This window comes from Aethalodelphis obliquidens, unplaced genomic scaffold (genome assembly GCF_003676395.1).
Source record: "Aethalodelphis obliquidens isolate GAN/ISIS:26980383/991018 unplaced genomic scaffold, ASM367639v1 scaffold18, whole genome shotgun sequence".
Lineage (NCBI taxonomy): Eukaryota > Metazoa > Chordata > Mammalia > Artiodactyla > Delphinidae > Aethalodelphis > Aethalodelphis obliquidens.
This window is the reverse complement of record NW_020837962.1, coordinates 17261350-17276002: the sequence shown is the minus strand read 5'-3', so window position 1 is coordinate 17276002 and position 14653 is coordinate 17261350. Positions and strand designations below refer to the sequence as shown.

The 14653-nt window shown below is 58.3% G+C and overlaps 1 protein-coding gene across 2 annotated transcripts; it reads left to right on the top strand.

The window, feature by feature from the left end:
- Nucleotides 1–11306: 11306 nt before the first annotated feature.
- NKX2-2 (NK2 homeobox 2) lies at nt 11307–14382 on the top strand. Of its 2 annotated transcripts, XM_027118325.1 has the most exons (3): nt 11692–12018; nt 12933–13244; nt 14192–14378. In XM_027118325.1, exons 1-3 carry the CDS (start codon nt 11760–11762, stop codon nt 14326–14328), a joined length of 708 nt encoding a protein of 235 aa, XP_026974126.1. In that variant the 5' UTR covers nt 11692–11759; the 3' UTR covers nt 14329–14378. The 2 variants fall into 2 exon arrangements, with proteins under 2 accessions (XP_026974125.1, XP_026974126.1); XM_027118324.1 differs by having other exon boundaries at nt 11307–12018; nt 12933–14382.
- The last annotated feature ends 271 nt before the right edge of the window (nt 14383–14653 follow it).

The following is a 14653-nucleotide window of genomic DNA, read 5'->3' as shown; positions in this document are numbered from 1 at the left end:
GGGCACTGACTTTCCTCCAAGTCCATCTCAGCTCTCACCTCGGTGGAGCTACTCTGGCCACCATGCATGATGCCCAAGTAAAGCACAAACAAGGCACCTGCCTTCCTTGACTGACTGGACTTCACAGCAGCCCAAGCAGCTGTAAGGAGCAAGGAACTCTCTCCACGGGAACGACTGTGTAGCTCTTCTCAAGACAATGCAATTATATCCTTCCTAGCTGGGTTCAACGCAGTATAAAGTTTTTGTTTGGGTTGATTTTTACTTGTAAGTACCGGGAACTACTCACTCTCAGAGCATCACCTTGCAGCTGATACCTTTGGAGAACTTTGCAGAAGAAGGTTTTTCCCATAGAAAAGTCCATGAGTTTTGAGTCCATGGGTAGGATAGGAATGTCTCTGAAGTAATAATGGCATAAAACACAATGGAACTAAGAAAAGACACTGCATGACATCTGTTTAGGTCTGAGGACAATTATGTGTACCAAGTTCAGTACTGGATTGCTAGTTAAGCTCAAAGAGAGGACGTGTGAGTTTACCTAAGCAGTTATATTTTATTTAAATCTTGCTCCCCACTGCATTTCCTTTGTGATGGATTTTTATTATCAATTACCTAGTTGATGCCCTGGTACATTTGCTATTTTTCACTAGTTTTTCCCCAAAAGAGAATTATATAACGACGGACTTGATGTGCCCTTTGTTTCAGGTCTCTCAGTTTTCCACCTGAGAACACCAAACACTGGCTTTCTAAGCTCATTGTCTGTATCCCCATTCACTACATAGCAGTTATCAGTAAGAAGGGCAGGGAAAAAAGATGAGCCTTTCTATGGGACACTTGTTAGACAAAGATGCCCCTCCCTGTGAGGACTACAAATATGAAGGTCTGTCTTCAAATACCTTTGTCCAATTTTGGGCATGAAGCAACATTTTCACCCAGAGAAGTGATTTATCAGTGATTACAGAGTTTACACTTGGAGGTGATGTAAACCCAAAACTACACTCTAGATTTTGTTTTGAACCATAAGTAGAGATTTAAAATCCAAGAAAAAAGAGTGAAATGCAGTAGTCATTTTCCAAGATTAACAACTCCAGCAGGCTTGAGTGAAGTCCCAGATTTCTCTGCAGTAAAGATTTCTGGGAGTTCACTGTAAGGTCCAGGAGAGCAAATCTGGAGAGGCACTGTTTGTGCTCTACACTTCAGGTTAAGAGGTTCATTTTATAGCTCTTTTTTGCACCTGTTGAATGGGTTTCTCCCCCACCCCCACCCCATATCCCTTCTCCCCTTCTCTCCCACCCCTTTCAACAGCATCATTTTTCTACCCTTAAGTGCCACTAAGGACAGTTATCCAGTGAACACAGACCCAGGGTAACTTGTAATAGTGAAGTCAAATGCTTATGTTTTTCCCTGCAGTAGGGCAACATTTTTCATCTCTGATTTTCCTTGGCCAGATGGAAGATGTCATTCAGGGAACCCCAGGCATTCTGAAGATGAAAAGGAAGGTAGGGGGCCCGGCTCAGTGCTTATTAACCATAGAGGGAATTTGGTTCACTTCAAGAAGTAGTAAAATAATGGCACAGGAGAGACAATGACTCTTAATGAATTCGTGTGAGTAAAGTGTGAGGTGACCAGTTTGGGGACATGCAGCCCCAAGGCCACCCTCTGGAGGAGAAAAATGAAACAATTGTTTTCTGTTACTACACAGTATTGACCTCCCTTTCCGGAATCACACAGGGCCACTCGGATATCACGTCCAACGTAGGATTACCTCTGTCTGAGTGCCTTGGCTGCCTTTTAAATAAGGTGGGTGACATGTGACACTGGAGTCCACAGTCAGGCTTGAGGTAGGAATAATCTCAGGTGCTCCTTCAGCCAGGTGAACTGTTCCACTTCCATCTCTGCCTCCCCTCCAAAAAAATCCTTCCCTAGAGGTCAGGAGGCTCTGGCCCTCAAATCCCACCAACCTGCAGGGTTGAACATCTTCAGCTTTCACATACCACCTTTCCTATTCACACCAAAGTCTCACGGGACGTATCAACTGCCTGGAAAATAAAACAGCCTCCCAGGCTCTATGAAAAAAAAAAAAGGAACAGAAAAGCTACAGAAATAAATCCCAGAGTCTGCTTCTAATCCTGGACAGGTGGCACCTTGGCACAAGTGCATTGAAATCACTTTCTTCCTGGGCCACAGAGCTGAATCCCTCTCCCAGAAAGACCAACACCCCTCAATCTGGAGGTGGGGAGTGTGCTGGGGGAGGAGCCAGGAGCCTGGGGCTAGAGGTCTGTGACCTCCCGCCGAGCCGTGCTATCGGCCTTGGATCGACTATCTAGTGTAAACGCAGTTTCACACATAAATAACGTGCCACATCTGGCCCTTCGGTTTTATGGCGTCTTAGCGACCGAGCAATTTATAGATGGCGACCTTGTTAGGCAGCAGCCGGGCTCGCCGGGAGCTGCGAGGTCCGAGGTACCGCTGGGGACGCAGGAGGGGCGAGGGAGAGGAGAGCCCCGGGGTCCCAGATCTCCAGCTCCGAGGGGCGCTCAGGAGAGGGACCCACCCGCCTGGTTGGGGATGGGGCCGCAGCAAGGTGGCAGCGCCCCCTCCTTCCAAGCCGGCCATGTGGCAGCTGAAAGAGCCATCGAAGCCGAAGTGTGTTTGCGCTCATACCCAATTTATTACCGCTGAACATATGGCCAATATTTTGACTCACGTCAGTCGGGCAAGGAAAACAAACAGAGCGCGAGGCGCGGGGGAGCGGCCCCCTCCGCTGGGGCTGCGCTGCGGCCGCGGGGCCGGAGCCGGGAGGGTGGGGCCGCCGGGCACGGAGCCGGAGCCAGGAGGGGGAGGGCTCGCCGCGCCAGTGCCCCTGCGCCCGCGGCTCTGCAGCCGCCGGTGGCTCAGGATAAAGAGCGGCCGGGGATCTGCGCGCTCGCGGGCCGGGGCTCCCGGCGCAGCCGCGCTCCAGGTGAGCCTCCCGCTCGAGCGCGCGGCCGGGGGTGGTCGGGGGGCGCGGGGCGCGCGGCTGCGCGGGGAGACGTACAGGAGCCCAGCGTCGCCCCCGGCTGTCGGGCGAGCACCGTAGCTCCCCCGGCCCCAGACCCCGCGCGGGCATCCTTAGCTGCGGGGGACCGGAACGCGCTCCGGGCCGGCGTCCTGCCGCGGGCCAGGGGAAAGGGGTCTCGGTGTCCCCCGCGCGCCCGCCTGTGCGGCCCCCTCTCGCGGCTCTCGCCTTGGCTCGGTCGCCCATCCGCGGGGTCCGGAAGCAGCAGGTGGGCAAGTGCCGGGTGTCTCAGGTCCGCCGCCGGCTCCGCTGGTCACGAGGGGGGCGCTCGGGTTGGGACCGGGCCCCGCCCGCCGCGCCCGCGGCCCGGAAAAGTTTTACCTGCCTCCGAAGCCAGGTGCTCCCGCCGCCGCGCACTTTCCCGCCCGCCGGGGAGCGGGACCGCCGGGACCGGCAGGTGCGGCTGGAGGGGATGGCGAGGAGGAGAGGCGCGGCGAGGTTCGGAGCCCCGCCCGGGAGGGCGCGGCGGAGGAGGGGCGCCGGGGAGGGGGTTCCGGGGAGGTGGGGGACTAGATAAAGGCGCGCCTGGAGATTCGGCGAGGCTGTCGCCGCAGCGTCGGGAGTGGGAGGCGGAGCGGGCGCGCCGCGCGCCTCGGGCCCCTCCCCACCGTCGGCTCCGTAGGCTCCTGGGCCGCCGGGGCCGCTGCCGGGAAGGGAGCGCCTCCGCCCCGCCTCCGCCGGGTAAGTCTCCCCGGTGTGCGCAGGGGTCGGCATAGGGCTGCAGGACGAGGCGATGTCCCCAAGGTAATTTGGAGATGGCGCCTAGAGGAGAAAGAGGTGCTCCTCGGGCGGAACTGGGCCACGGGGTGGGGGGTGAGGAGGAGGAGGAAGGCGAGGGGCGGGAGTCGCCGGCAGGAAGGACCAGGGCTGGGGGCCGAGCAGGGGTCGGGGGGTCTTTGAGGCGGCTCAAGCTTGGACTTTGAGGGGACCGCGCCAGGCGCCAGACAGTTCTCATTTGTGTCAGTAGAGATCGCCAGAGGATCGGAAATGAGCCTCAGTGGGCTCTGCTGAGGCCCTGGTCTCCGAGGGGCGCCCCCTCTGCCCCCCCATACACACACTCTGCAAGGAGGCCCTTTGGCGCGCCTCTCGCGCCTTCTCGATCTTGGTGGCGCTTGGGGGTGGGAAGGGGGCGTTGCGTCTGGAGGAGGGCTGTGGACCTCGGGTGCTCAGATTGGAGAAGTGAGAGGGAGAGTCCCAGGAAACCCCCCCCCGCTGGTGCCCGAGGGCCTCGTGGGTTGGTTCCTCGCTCTCCAGGCACAGCTGCCAGGTTCCGCGCAGGCTGGGAGCGCGGCCTCCCCGCGCCGACGAGCGCTACATGGCACAGAGCCCTCCTGGCCCAGCTCTAAGTGCTGAGTACTGACCCGTTGGGAGAGGCCGCTGGATTTTCGAAGTCTTGTAATGATTTTGTCACGTGTTAAGAAGTAAATTCAGATAAGAACGTGCTTTCGGCGCCCTGTTTCCTTGAGAAACCCAGATCTCCTGCATTGAAATCACCCTTATCGGGGGAAGGTCGAACTTGGCTGGACAAACGTTCCTGAAGGCAACATTGACGATGCGTAATCTCATTGTAACATATTTAATCATTAGAGAAGCGCGAACGAATAAAGCAAAGGGGTGAGCCCGGGGGGACGTGCCGTTTGGTTCCCCAATAAACCGGTGACAATGGATTGGCTGGGACGGGCTCATTTGGCCTAAGGGGGGCTTAGAGCTACGTTTTTAAAGAAAATATTGGAGGAAGGCCCTTTCCATTTTGCAGCGCGCCCCGAGCCACATTTCGTGTTCAATTTAACATCCATGAAAGTTAAACGGCTTTTCTCGCCTTTTATTTTATTGGATGCGTTTTCAAAGATCTCATTAAAGCGCATTTATCAAAGTCCTACCATATGTCCGCGGGGTCTTACGCCCACACAATGAGGCTGATTAATAAAAAGAGAAATCCTAATTTCTATTACAATTTATGTCCTCAGGAAATGTCTGCCTTTTTTTTTTTTAAGCCAGATAATTGGTAAAGTGTTGTGTATTTCACCTTGAAGAAGAGTAGGGGGAGATAGCTCAGAAGGATGCCTGCGCCCTGCGCCCACAATTGCAGGGAGACTCCAGGCTCTAGGTCCCTAGGTCAGTTCTCTCCATGGCTTTATAGAGTTCCTGGGGCTCCTGAGGAAGCGGGGAAGGGGGAAAAGGGGGGTCAGATACAGAATCTGAGCTCTGTCTCTGGGCCTGGAAAACTTCTCTGCCCAACATCTTCTTGGTGACTTGGGAGGACTGTCCTTCTGGGAGGTGCCCTCACTCTTACCTCCTGTGGTAAGAGTTAACACAATATGAATCAAAGAAAGAGAAAACTCACCTTTGACTTGAACCCAAAGTGGACTGAGATTTCCTTTCCCTTCACACTAGTCCCTACTTTCTGGTCCATCTGTCTGCTGGCTGTGGGTCTCTTCTGCCAGAGATTTGCACCTGTTCTGATCTGGCCTCACTGACAGGGCTGTAGGCCTCCCCCATCCAGCCGCTCCATTCTGCTTCCCGCCCCCACAGCCTGCAGGGACTTCCAGGGACCTCAGCTTCCTTCGGGGGCAGAAGGTGATGCCAGTTGGTGCCAGGATCCGCCAGAGATGAGCCTGCCTTTCAGTTTTCTGGTTGGGAAAGGTCCTGCTTCAGGTGGTACCCTGGGCCACACTCCTCGACATCTTTCAACCGGCGGCCAAAGCTGACACTCTTGCTTCCAGCAGCCCCGTTCCCCCACCTGGAGTTGAAGCTGCCATGGGATACCTTGGAGGAGTGCATCTTAAAGGTGGGCGTCTTTATCGCCAAGCTCGGGGACCAGATGAGGAGACATTTTCTGTCCCCGTTGATTTCGAGTGCATGCCACACTCCGAGTCTCCAACCCGAGATAAAATAAACCTTTCCCCTCCAACAAAACCTTTGTGTCCAGCGCGGCTAATCCTCGCGGAGAAGGAAGGTGCAATGCGCTTTGTTTCTAGAGTGAATGAAGACAAACGCTTGCACCTTGGCGCTAACCAGAAAATAAACTAATCCACTTGAAGGCTGTTATCTGAGATGGGATGTGCAGGGGACCCGCTCGGCCATGTACTGTACCAGAAAAGGAGTTTCTTTTCAACCTCTTTTCATTCCGAAAAAGAAAGAAAAATGAAGTCAAATTAGTATTTCCAAATAATGGGAAAGACCTTGTATTTTTAATGACTGGTCGCACTTTTGTGGATGGGGTGAGGTGTGCTGCCTGGGGCTGCGAGGCTTTGGGCTCCTCGAGGCCACCCCCGTTTTGCAGTGGTCCTCAAGGTACTCCCCCCGGACTTTTTCTGCCCTAAATTCCTCTAGAGGAGGCGCCTACCCAGCAAGCTCTCACCAGCCTGAAAGGGGAAAGATGTGAGCAGAGCGCCTCCCAAGAGGCCTTCAAGCCAAGAAGCCTTCTGAGATTGAGAGAGGAACGGGGATTGGGGGCGCTGGGGGCGCCCCACCAGCCCGCCTCACCCACAGGCACACCGAGCCAGGCTCCCACGCGTGGGGTGTGCCCAGGCCTCTCCTCATTTTCCCAAAGGGCCTTCCTTTCCTGCCTTGTTTGCTGCTGTTCAGAGCTCACCCCTCCCCCAACAGGGGGCGTCAAACTGCGGTGCGCGGGCGCGAGGAGCTGGGGACCCGGGCGCACCAGGGCCGCCCCCGTGCTCCGGAGCTCAGAAAAGGCGCTCGTGTTTGAGCTACCTGCGAAAGTAAACAGGTAAACACTGGGCCGACTTGGAGGGCCACTTGTCCTGGAGTGGGGCCACTTACCCTGTGTACATTCGCCTCCCGCCCGGGCCTCCGGCGGTGGTTCACCTCCCCCGCGCCCTCTCCAGCGCCTGCGCTTCCATCCCTCCGGAACCCCGAGCCGCAGAGAGGAGCTGAGCGGCCTGGGAAGCCTCCTAAGAGGGATTCTTCCAGCCTGCGAGGAGGAAGATTCTCTTCCTCCTCTCCCCCACCTCCCCTCGGGGCCTGCGACGCCCTCTGAGCTCGTCCCAAACGTGGGAAAAAGGGAGGTAGAGCTCGAGATTTATAAGGAAGCTGGAGCCCCAGCGCCGAGCATAAATATCCGGGGCAGGGGACCTCTGGCTGCTCGGGTGACCCTGGCAGGGGTACTCGGTGGTTGTCGCACACCAAAGAGGGCAAAACATGTCTCCCTCCGGCCCAGACCAGCTGCCATCAAACTTTCAGCACCGTCTCAACTTCTCCCCAAGTTCGCAGCAGAAGGTCCAAGGCTGAGCGCTCAGGAGCTCCCGCAACGCCGGCGGCAGAGCCCAGAGCCCAAACCCAAACACGATGGAACCCAGGACATTGTCCTCTCCTGGCTGCAAGATGGAACCCGGAAAGAAGCTACTGAAGAATCCGGACCTGGGGAGCCGAGCACATCCAAGCAAAGCTGAACTGGTGCCAGAGGACACGGATATGTTCAGAGCCGATAGGGTGGGGATAGCGGGGACACTAATAAGGACTCTGGAGGGGCCAGGGGCGTGGGGCTTGGTACTCTCGACCAAGTGTGCGGGATCTCGCTGAGCAGAAGACCCCTGGCTCGAAAAGACCAGGCTGTGGTGCTCCCAGCGAGACCTCTTGGGGAGCCCTCCGGATGCAATCACCTGTTTAATTTGTGTGTAAAAGTTCATTTGGTGCCTGGCCCTGCTCCTCGGGTCGCATGAGGTCCGGGAGACCCTGGAGCGTGCTTTGGGCACCGGACCTGCCCCCAGCTGCCAGCTGGTCCCCCGCCGGCCTCCCGGCGTCCGCAGACCACTCCTGGGGGACTTGCATTTTATGATCTTCCTCTAACAAGCCGAGTTTCTCCCCTTCAATTACGGGCCTCCCGGCGGTCTCCCTGCGCCTTTTCAATTGCAAATGTCAGCGCTTTGGAAGCGGACGCGGGAACGGCACCGGCGACGGAGCGCTGGGCAAAATGGATTCGCGAGGTCCCAGGAGGGAGACACTGAGCACAGCGCATCGGGCTCCGCAGGGCGCTGAGCGTGGCTTCGCGAGGCCAGGCTGAGGCTCCCTCGGGTTCCCTCCCTGCTCCGCAGCCCCAAGGTCAGGGGCAGGAAAAACTAGCAGGGGTGAGGGTGGAGGAGGGAGCAGAGACCCAGAACACGGTCTGTGCGGGCGGGGGAGTGTGGTCCCGCAAGTGCTCCAGCAAGGAAGGGGGCCCTACGACCTGTGGTGTGGGAGAACTCAGGCCCGTCGAGGCCAAGGGGCCGGCGCTGTGCGGAGCCCCGCCTCAGTGAACTGGGCCGGGAGCCTTCTCAGGGCGCGGTTGTCAGCGCTCCCGCTTCAGTTTCCAGGAGGCTGGATCCCCCTGTAGGAAAACAGTTGTCTCCCAGGTGCTCTGCCCGAAGTGCAGGCTCTCAGGGGCCGGGGAGGGGACATGACCCACTGCGGCCGTGCTGATGAGATCCTGGGAGAAAGGCCACTATGGGGGAAGGGAGAAGTTGGGAGCGAAGTGGAACTAGGTGGTTCCCAGACGAGGAACTGCGCAGGCTCCGTGGAGGGGTCTGGGGGCACCCCTCCCAAAGATGGATACGCAAAAGAGTCACTTCTTGCCAAAGGGGACATTTCTCACCCAACCCAAGAATTGGCGTGGCCCAACCAGACTCCTTTCTGGCCCTTCCTAGAGCCTACCCTGGTCCCCAAGAGACACCCCTCGCTTGGGACAGAGGAATAAGAGGAGTGACCAGGATGATTTTTTCTGCAAAGCTTGGGTTGAAGAACTTTTCCTCGCCATTTATTTAGCAGCTGAGTAACAATGGCTGGGGTAGGCCCGACAGCCCCTGTTTCCAAACTCTGGGCCTCTGTGATGCCTGGAAACCCAACTTCCCTCCTCCGACTGGACGGGGCAGAGGGCTCCCGAGTGAGAGGGGGGAGGGAGAGGCAAGGAGGATGGAGGCTGGGAAAGGCAGACTGGAAAGAGAAAGAGGGGAAAAAAGCACGAAAAGTAATGGGTTCAAGGAACACGATTCAAACCAGTTTCTAATTCTTGCAGGGGGGAAAGGGGGGAAGGAAAGGGGCAAGGAAAGGGGGAAGGAAAGGGGAAAGGGCGGAAGGAGGGGGAGAAAGGAGAAAAGGAAAAGTAGGAGAAAGAGAGGAATGGGGAGCGTCGACATGAAGGGGTTTCCTTAATATTGTGGACGGATTCAGAAATGAATGAAGAGATAGTCCATTGAAAAGGGTTGAATGCCATGACAACTAGGAACAACCTTAGATTTATTCCAAACAGTTAGGACACATTGAAAGAGAGCGTCAATCATGTATTATTTCTCCACTGAAATAAATGCAAAAACCGAGCCGGGACAAAGGCTTCCAACGGGAGCGGGACATTTGTCTACATTTCGCTCATTGTCCGCAGCTTAGCAATCGGTTTGTATTTGTGTTTGCCCGGGTCCGACCACCCAGGACGCGCCGACGAGGGGCTCCCTCTAACCTGGGCCATTGTCACCCGCGTCACATACTGGGGGCGAGGCAGCGAGGGCTGCAGAAAGCCGCCGAGCGGCTCGGGGAGAGGCGCCCTCGCCGGGCGCTGGTAACTCGGGGGCGGCCGGGGCGCGGCGGCCGCAGCTGCGAGCGGGGAGTACGGGCGCCGGCGCTGCGCTCGCCGGCGTGGAGGCGGCCCCGGCGGAGGGCTTGGGGGTGGGCAGACCCCGACCCCCGCCGCGGCCTTCTCCGTCCCTCCCCGCCCCCAGGCCAAGCACCGTCCAGACGCTCCTCTGGGGCGGATGAGCATCAGGTAGCAAACCTCCCTCGCGCAAAAAAAAAAAAAAAAAAAAAAAAACTGGAAGGAGGGGCGGGAAGTGCGGCCTGGATTTTTCCTCGCCGGCGCCGAGGAGGTGGTGCCGTCCCGGGAAAGTGCAGTTCCCAGGCCGGCCCGGGGCTGGGACCCGCACACAAACCTCACGCAAGCTGGGAGCCTGGAGCGTGTCCTCTGAACTCGCCCCTGGTGCGTCCGAAAGGACTCCCTGGGGAGAAGAAAACTCCGGAGAGAACTCAGCAGCACCTCCCGCCCTGCGACCCCCTTGCCCGCGGTTTTCGGGGTCCTCACCCCGGCTGGAGACAGCGCACCCGCCCCTCCCCCCGCCCCTCTACCCTTGCCCCCCCCACCCCGCTCTGCCACCGCTGGAGGCTGGAAAGGGAGGCATAATAGGGGGCAGGAAGGGCGCGGGGCCGCCTGCCCTTCCCTCCACCCTGAGATCGCGGCCCGCGGGGCCGGAGGCGGTGGGGCCGGGCTGATCGCGGCCCGAGGGAGACTTCCCCACCCCCACCGCCCCACCCCGGGCGCCCGCAAAGCAGAAAGTGAACTGCGCGGTCCTGCTCAGCAGCACAGAGCTGGGGGGAGGGGGAGAGGGGAGGGAGGCGGGGAGAAGGAAATAAATGTCTTTAGCAAATAAAGGGTGTCGGGGCGGGGGAGGTGGTGTCGCTTGGTGGTGGCTCCGGCCGGCCCCGAGCCGATTCCTCTCCTGGGTTTCGGGCTCTTTCGGCGTTTAACTAGAATCAATTACTTGCCTTGTCATTTCTAGTACTCATCCTTAAGCCTCAACCAAAATATTGACCTAGGAGGCTTACAGAAGTTGGGCTCTTGCCATTTGAACCGGATCTTGTTTAGGGAACGGCCAGCGATGGGAAGGAGAGATTTCCGCGGCTCAGCCTGCGCCCCCTCCCCCTTTTCCAAAGGCGCCACAAATCGCCAATTTTCCGGCTTGCTGGGGGCAGGCGCGCGTGGGCGGGGAGGTAGGAACCGGTGAATGTTAAGGAGGATTCTGTTTTTCTCTCCTCCTCCGGGTTTCTGTTTTTTCTTTCCTCCTCCCCCGCTTTTTTAAAAAAGATGCAATTTGTTAAAACTGCCCTTTCAAGTGTGTGGACTCGCGAGCGACGCGGTGGTCCTTTGTATGTAAATACTGGGTAAGAAAGGCTCGCCCCGTCTTTGCAATTAATTGACACGTTACACCTCTCATCTTGCTCTAGAGGGCCGTTGGCTGGGAGCGCGGAGCTCCCCAAAACCCACAATTTCACATCTGCAAATACAGTCTTCATCCACTTGACTTCCAAGACCCGCCCACACGTGTCCAACCTTTGCGTTTTAATGTCTCCCTCCCCCTTTTTTCCACCCTTCTCTCGCTCCCCCTCCCTCCCTCCCTCCCTCCCTCTTTCTTTCCCTCCCCCCTTTCCTCCCCCCTTTCCCTCCCCTCCCTCTATCTTTCCCTCCCTCTCTTTCTCCCCCTCTTCCCCCCCTCTCCCCAGGTTCGTGAGTGGAGCCCAGCCTTATATGGACTGATCACTCGGGCAATGGCCCATTTTTTCCTCGCCACCAGCCGCCACCGCGCGCTGAGCGGCAGCCGGAGCCGGAGCTGACGCCGCCTTGGCACCCCTCCTGGAGTTACAAACTCGGGCCCGGCCCGCAGCGCTGGCGCGCAGGCCGCCCGGCTCCCCGCGTCCATTTCCGCGTGCTTGCAGAGAAGACACAGGCAACGCCTTGGGCTTTTTCTTTCTTTCTTTCTTTCTTTTTCTCCCCTTTCCCAGAGTTTCTTTCTTTTTCTTAAACATAATAATCTCAATAATTAAAGCCCATCCCCCCTCCCCTCCCCCAACCCCTCTCCCCATACCCCCTCCCCCGCCCCTACTGAGAGCGCAAGGAATTGACCAAGTGAAGCTACAACTTTGCGGCATAAATTGCGGGGTCCCGGCCATGTCGCTGACCAACACAAAGACGGGGTTTTCGGTCAAGGACATCTTGGACCTACCGGACACCAACGATGAGGAGGGCTCGGTGGCCGAAGGGCCAGAGGAGGAGAGCGAGGGGCCGGAGCCCGCCAAGAGGGCCGGGCCGCTGGGGCAGGGCGCCCTGGACACGGTGCAGAGCCTGCCCCTAAAGAACCCCTTCTACGACAGCAGCGACAACCCGTACACGCGCTGGCTGGCCAGCACCGAGGGCCTCCAGTACTCCCGTAAGTAGCGAAACTTGGCCGCCGCGGCTGTGACCGCCTCTGCTACTGTGGCCGCAGCCTGGGCCGCACGCCGCGGGGAGAAAAGGGATGGAGCCTTGTAAGCCGGATCCCTCACCCTGCGCCCCCAGAAAGATGCCTAACGTTTGTTCGGGATGCCCTACCTCTTCCCTCTTCGTCAGACCCCCCCTAGTCCGGGAAGGAGACTTGGTCTCAGATATTTCTTCCAAAGAGAGAAATTAGGAGGAAGAAGGGGAGGGGAATACCTCCCAAGGGCTGGTTACAGACGCCAACCAGAACTGACGGCTCCGGCCGGAGCCCCCCTCCCCCATTCCGACAGCCGGGAAGGACTGGCCTGGAGCAGTGGAGCGAGCCAGCCTGCCTCGGGATACGGGGAGAGGGTGGCCCGGGTATAAATAGCTCACCCTGCCCCCTGCACTTCATAGAGGACGCTTTGTGCGGTGCGGAGGGTGTCCAGAAAGTCGGAAAGCAGAAACGAAAGCCCCCAAAACCTGCCTTAAATGGCCGAGCCGATCAATGCCGGGATTGTGGGTTTTTTCTTTTAAAAATCTGCCCACGTCTCTCCGGAGAGGAAACTGCTTAAGGGGGCCGGAGCCCTTAACCCGCGATGATCTCCTCCGCGCGCCACTCCCCCCCCAAAAAAAATACGCACCCACACTGGTCAAACCCCTAGAAACTGGAGCACCGAGCCCCTACTCCTGCCGCTTCTTCTCTTTCCCCGGGGCGGACACCGACGATTTTGTCAGGCGTGGAGCAGGGCGGGGGTCAGGGCGAAGGCAGCGGGGCCTGGCTGCGGGGCGCACAGGCCCGAGGGCGCACGGAGGATCCGGGGCGCGCGGGGTCGGGCCCGGCCGCGCGCGGCCTCCAGGCTCCTGATGGGCTTCTCTTTCCCCCAGTGCATGGGCTGGCAGCCGGCGCGGCGCCCCAGGACTCGAGTTCCAAGTCTCCGGAGCCCTCGGCCGACGAGTCACCGGACAATGACAAGGAGACCCCCGGCGGCGGAGGGGACGCCGGCAAGAAGCGGAAGCGGCGGGTGCTCTTCTCCAAGGCGCAGACCTACGAGCTGGAGCGGCGCTTCCGGCAGCAGCGGTACCTGTCGGCGCCAGAGCGCGAACACCTGGCCAGCCTCATTCGCCTCACGCCCACGCAGGTCAAGATCTGGTTCCAGAACCACCGCTACAAGATGAAGCGCGCCCGGGCAGAGAAAGGTATGGAGGTGACGCCCCTGCCCTCGCCGCGCCGGGTGGCCGTGCCCGTTTTGGTCAGGGACGGCAAACCGTGCCACGCGCTCAAAGCCCAGGACCTGGCAGCTGCCACCTTCCAGGCGGGCATCCCCTTTTCGGCCTACAGCGCGCAGTCTCTGCAACACATGCAGTACAACGCCCAGTACAGCTCGGCCGGCACCCCCCAGTACCCGACAGCACACCCCCTGGTCCAGGCCCAGCAGTGGACTTGGTGAGCGTCGCCCCTCTGAGACTCTCGGCCCCAGGCCCAGGCCCCACCCCAGCGGCGGAGGCGAGGAGGACTCGGCCCTTACAGTGGTTATTATATTATTATAATTATTATTCTGGAGTCGAGTTGACTCTTGGCTCCGTTGGGGAGGCGCCAGGAGGTTGCTGCACCTCCTTGGAGAGGCAGATTCCACCCCCCAGCTCCGCCCCATCCCTCTCTCCGTTTGAACCTTTGGAGACGGCTGAACCATAAGCCGAGTTTACAGAATGTTTGCGCAGCTTCGCTTCTCTGCCTCTCCCTGGGGACCGAATGGTCCCAGCGTTAACGTCCTCACCTGAGAAGGAGTAAAAGACACCCCCCCGCCCCGCTTTTGTGAATTTTGTAAAATATGTTTGTGTGAGTAGCGATATTGTCAGCCGTCTTCTTCTGAAGCAAGTGGAGAACACTTTAAAAATATAGAGGATTTTTTTTCTCCATTTTTTTTAAAGTAAGAAAATGCTAAATATTTATGGCCATGTAAACGTTCTGACAACTGGTGGCAGATTTCGCTTTTCGTTGTAAATATCGGTGGTGATTGTTGCCAAAATGACCTTCAGGAAGGGCCTGTACCCCTCAGGGCCCAACTCCTTTCTTCGTGGTTTGTTTTGGTTTGCTTATATTTGGTTACCCCTGCTTTCTTCTCTTCTTTTTTTATTTTGTTCAGTGCAAACATTTCTCAAATATGAAAAAGGAAAAATGTGTAGGCGAGCGAGAAGCCCCCTGCCCCATCCTCCGGGTCCTGAGCCCCGGAACTTGGAGCTCAGCGGTTCCGTGCGGTTCCCCAAGAGCGCCGGGCGCTGAAAGCTTTCAATTTTTTTAAATAAGAATTTTAATAAAAACCCTGTGTTTAAAAAAACCAAGCCCGGCCCTCCCGTTTGTCTTACTTTGTCGCCCTGCGCCGGGCAAGGAGGTCTCGGGCAAGGAGGTCTCGGGTAAGGAGCCGGGCCAGGCCGCTGGCCGCGCTCTCCCCCGCGCATCCCTTGGGAGCCGGAGCACCCGAGGCGCTGGGGAGGCTTCGGAACAGGCCTCTCCCGGGCGTGCGGGCCAGGCCCCGCGCCTCGGACCCCGGGCGCGCGCGGGAGCGCTGGCCTGGGGCCTGCGAGCGGCTGACCCGCCGCCCGGGGTC

What these genes read in the sequence shown, in the direction of transcription:
- NKX2-2 (XM_027118324.1), top strand. Translation starts at nt 11,760, where the DNA reads ATGTCGCTGACCAACACAAAGACGGGGTTTTCGGTCAAGGACATCTTG. An exon ending in CGAGGGCCTCCAGTACTCCC is followed by an intron (nt 12,019 to 12,932) that starts GTAAGTAGCGAA and finishes TCTTTCCCCCAG; the next exon opens with TGCATGGGCTGGCAGCCGGC.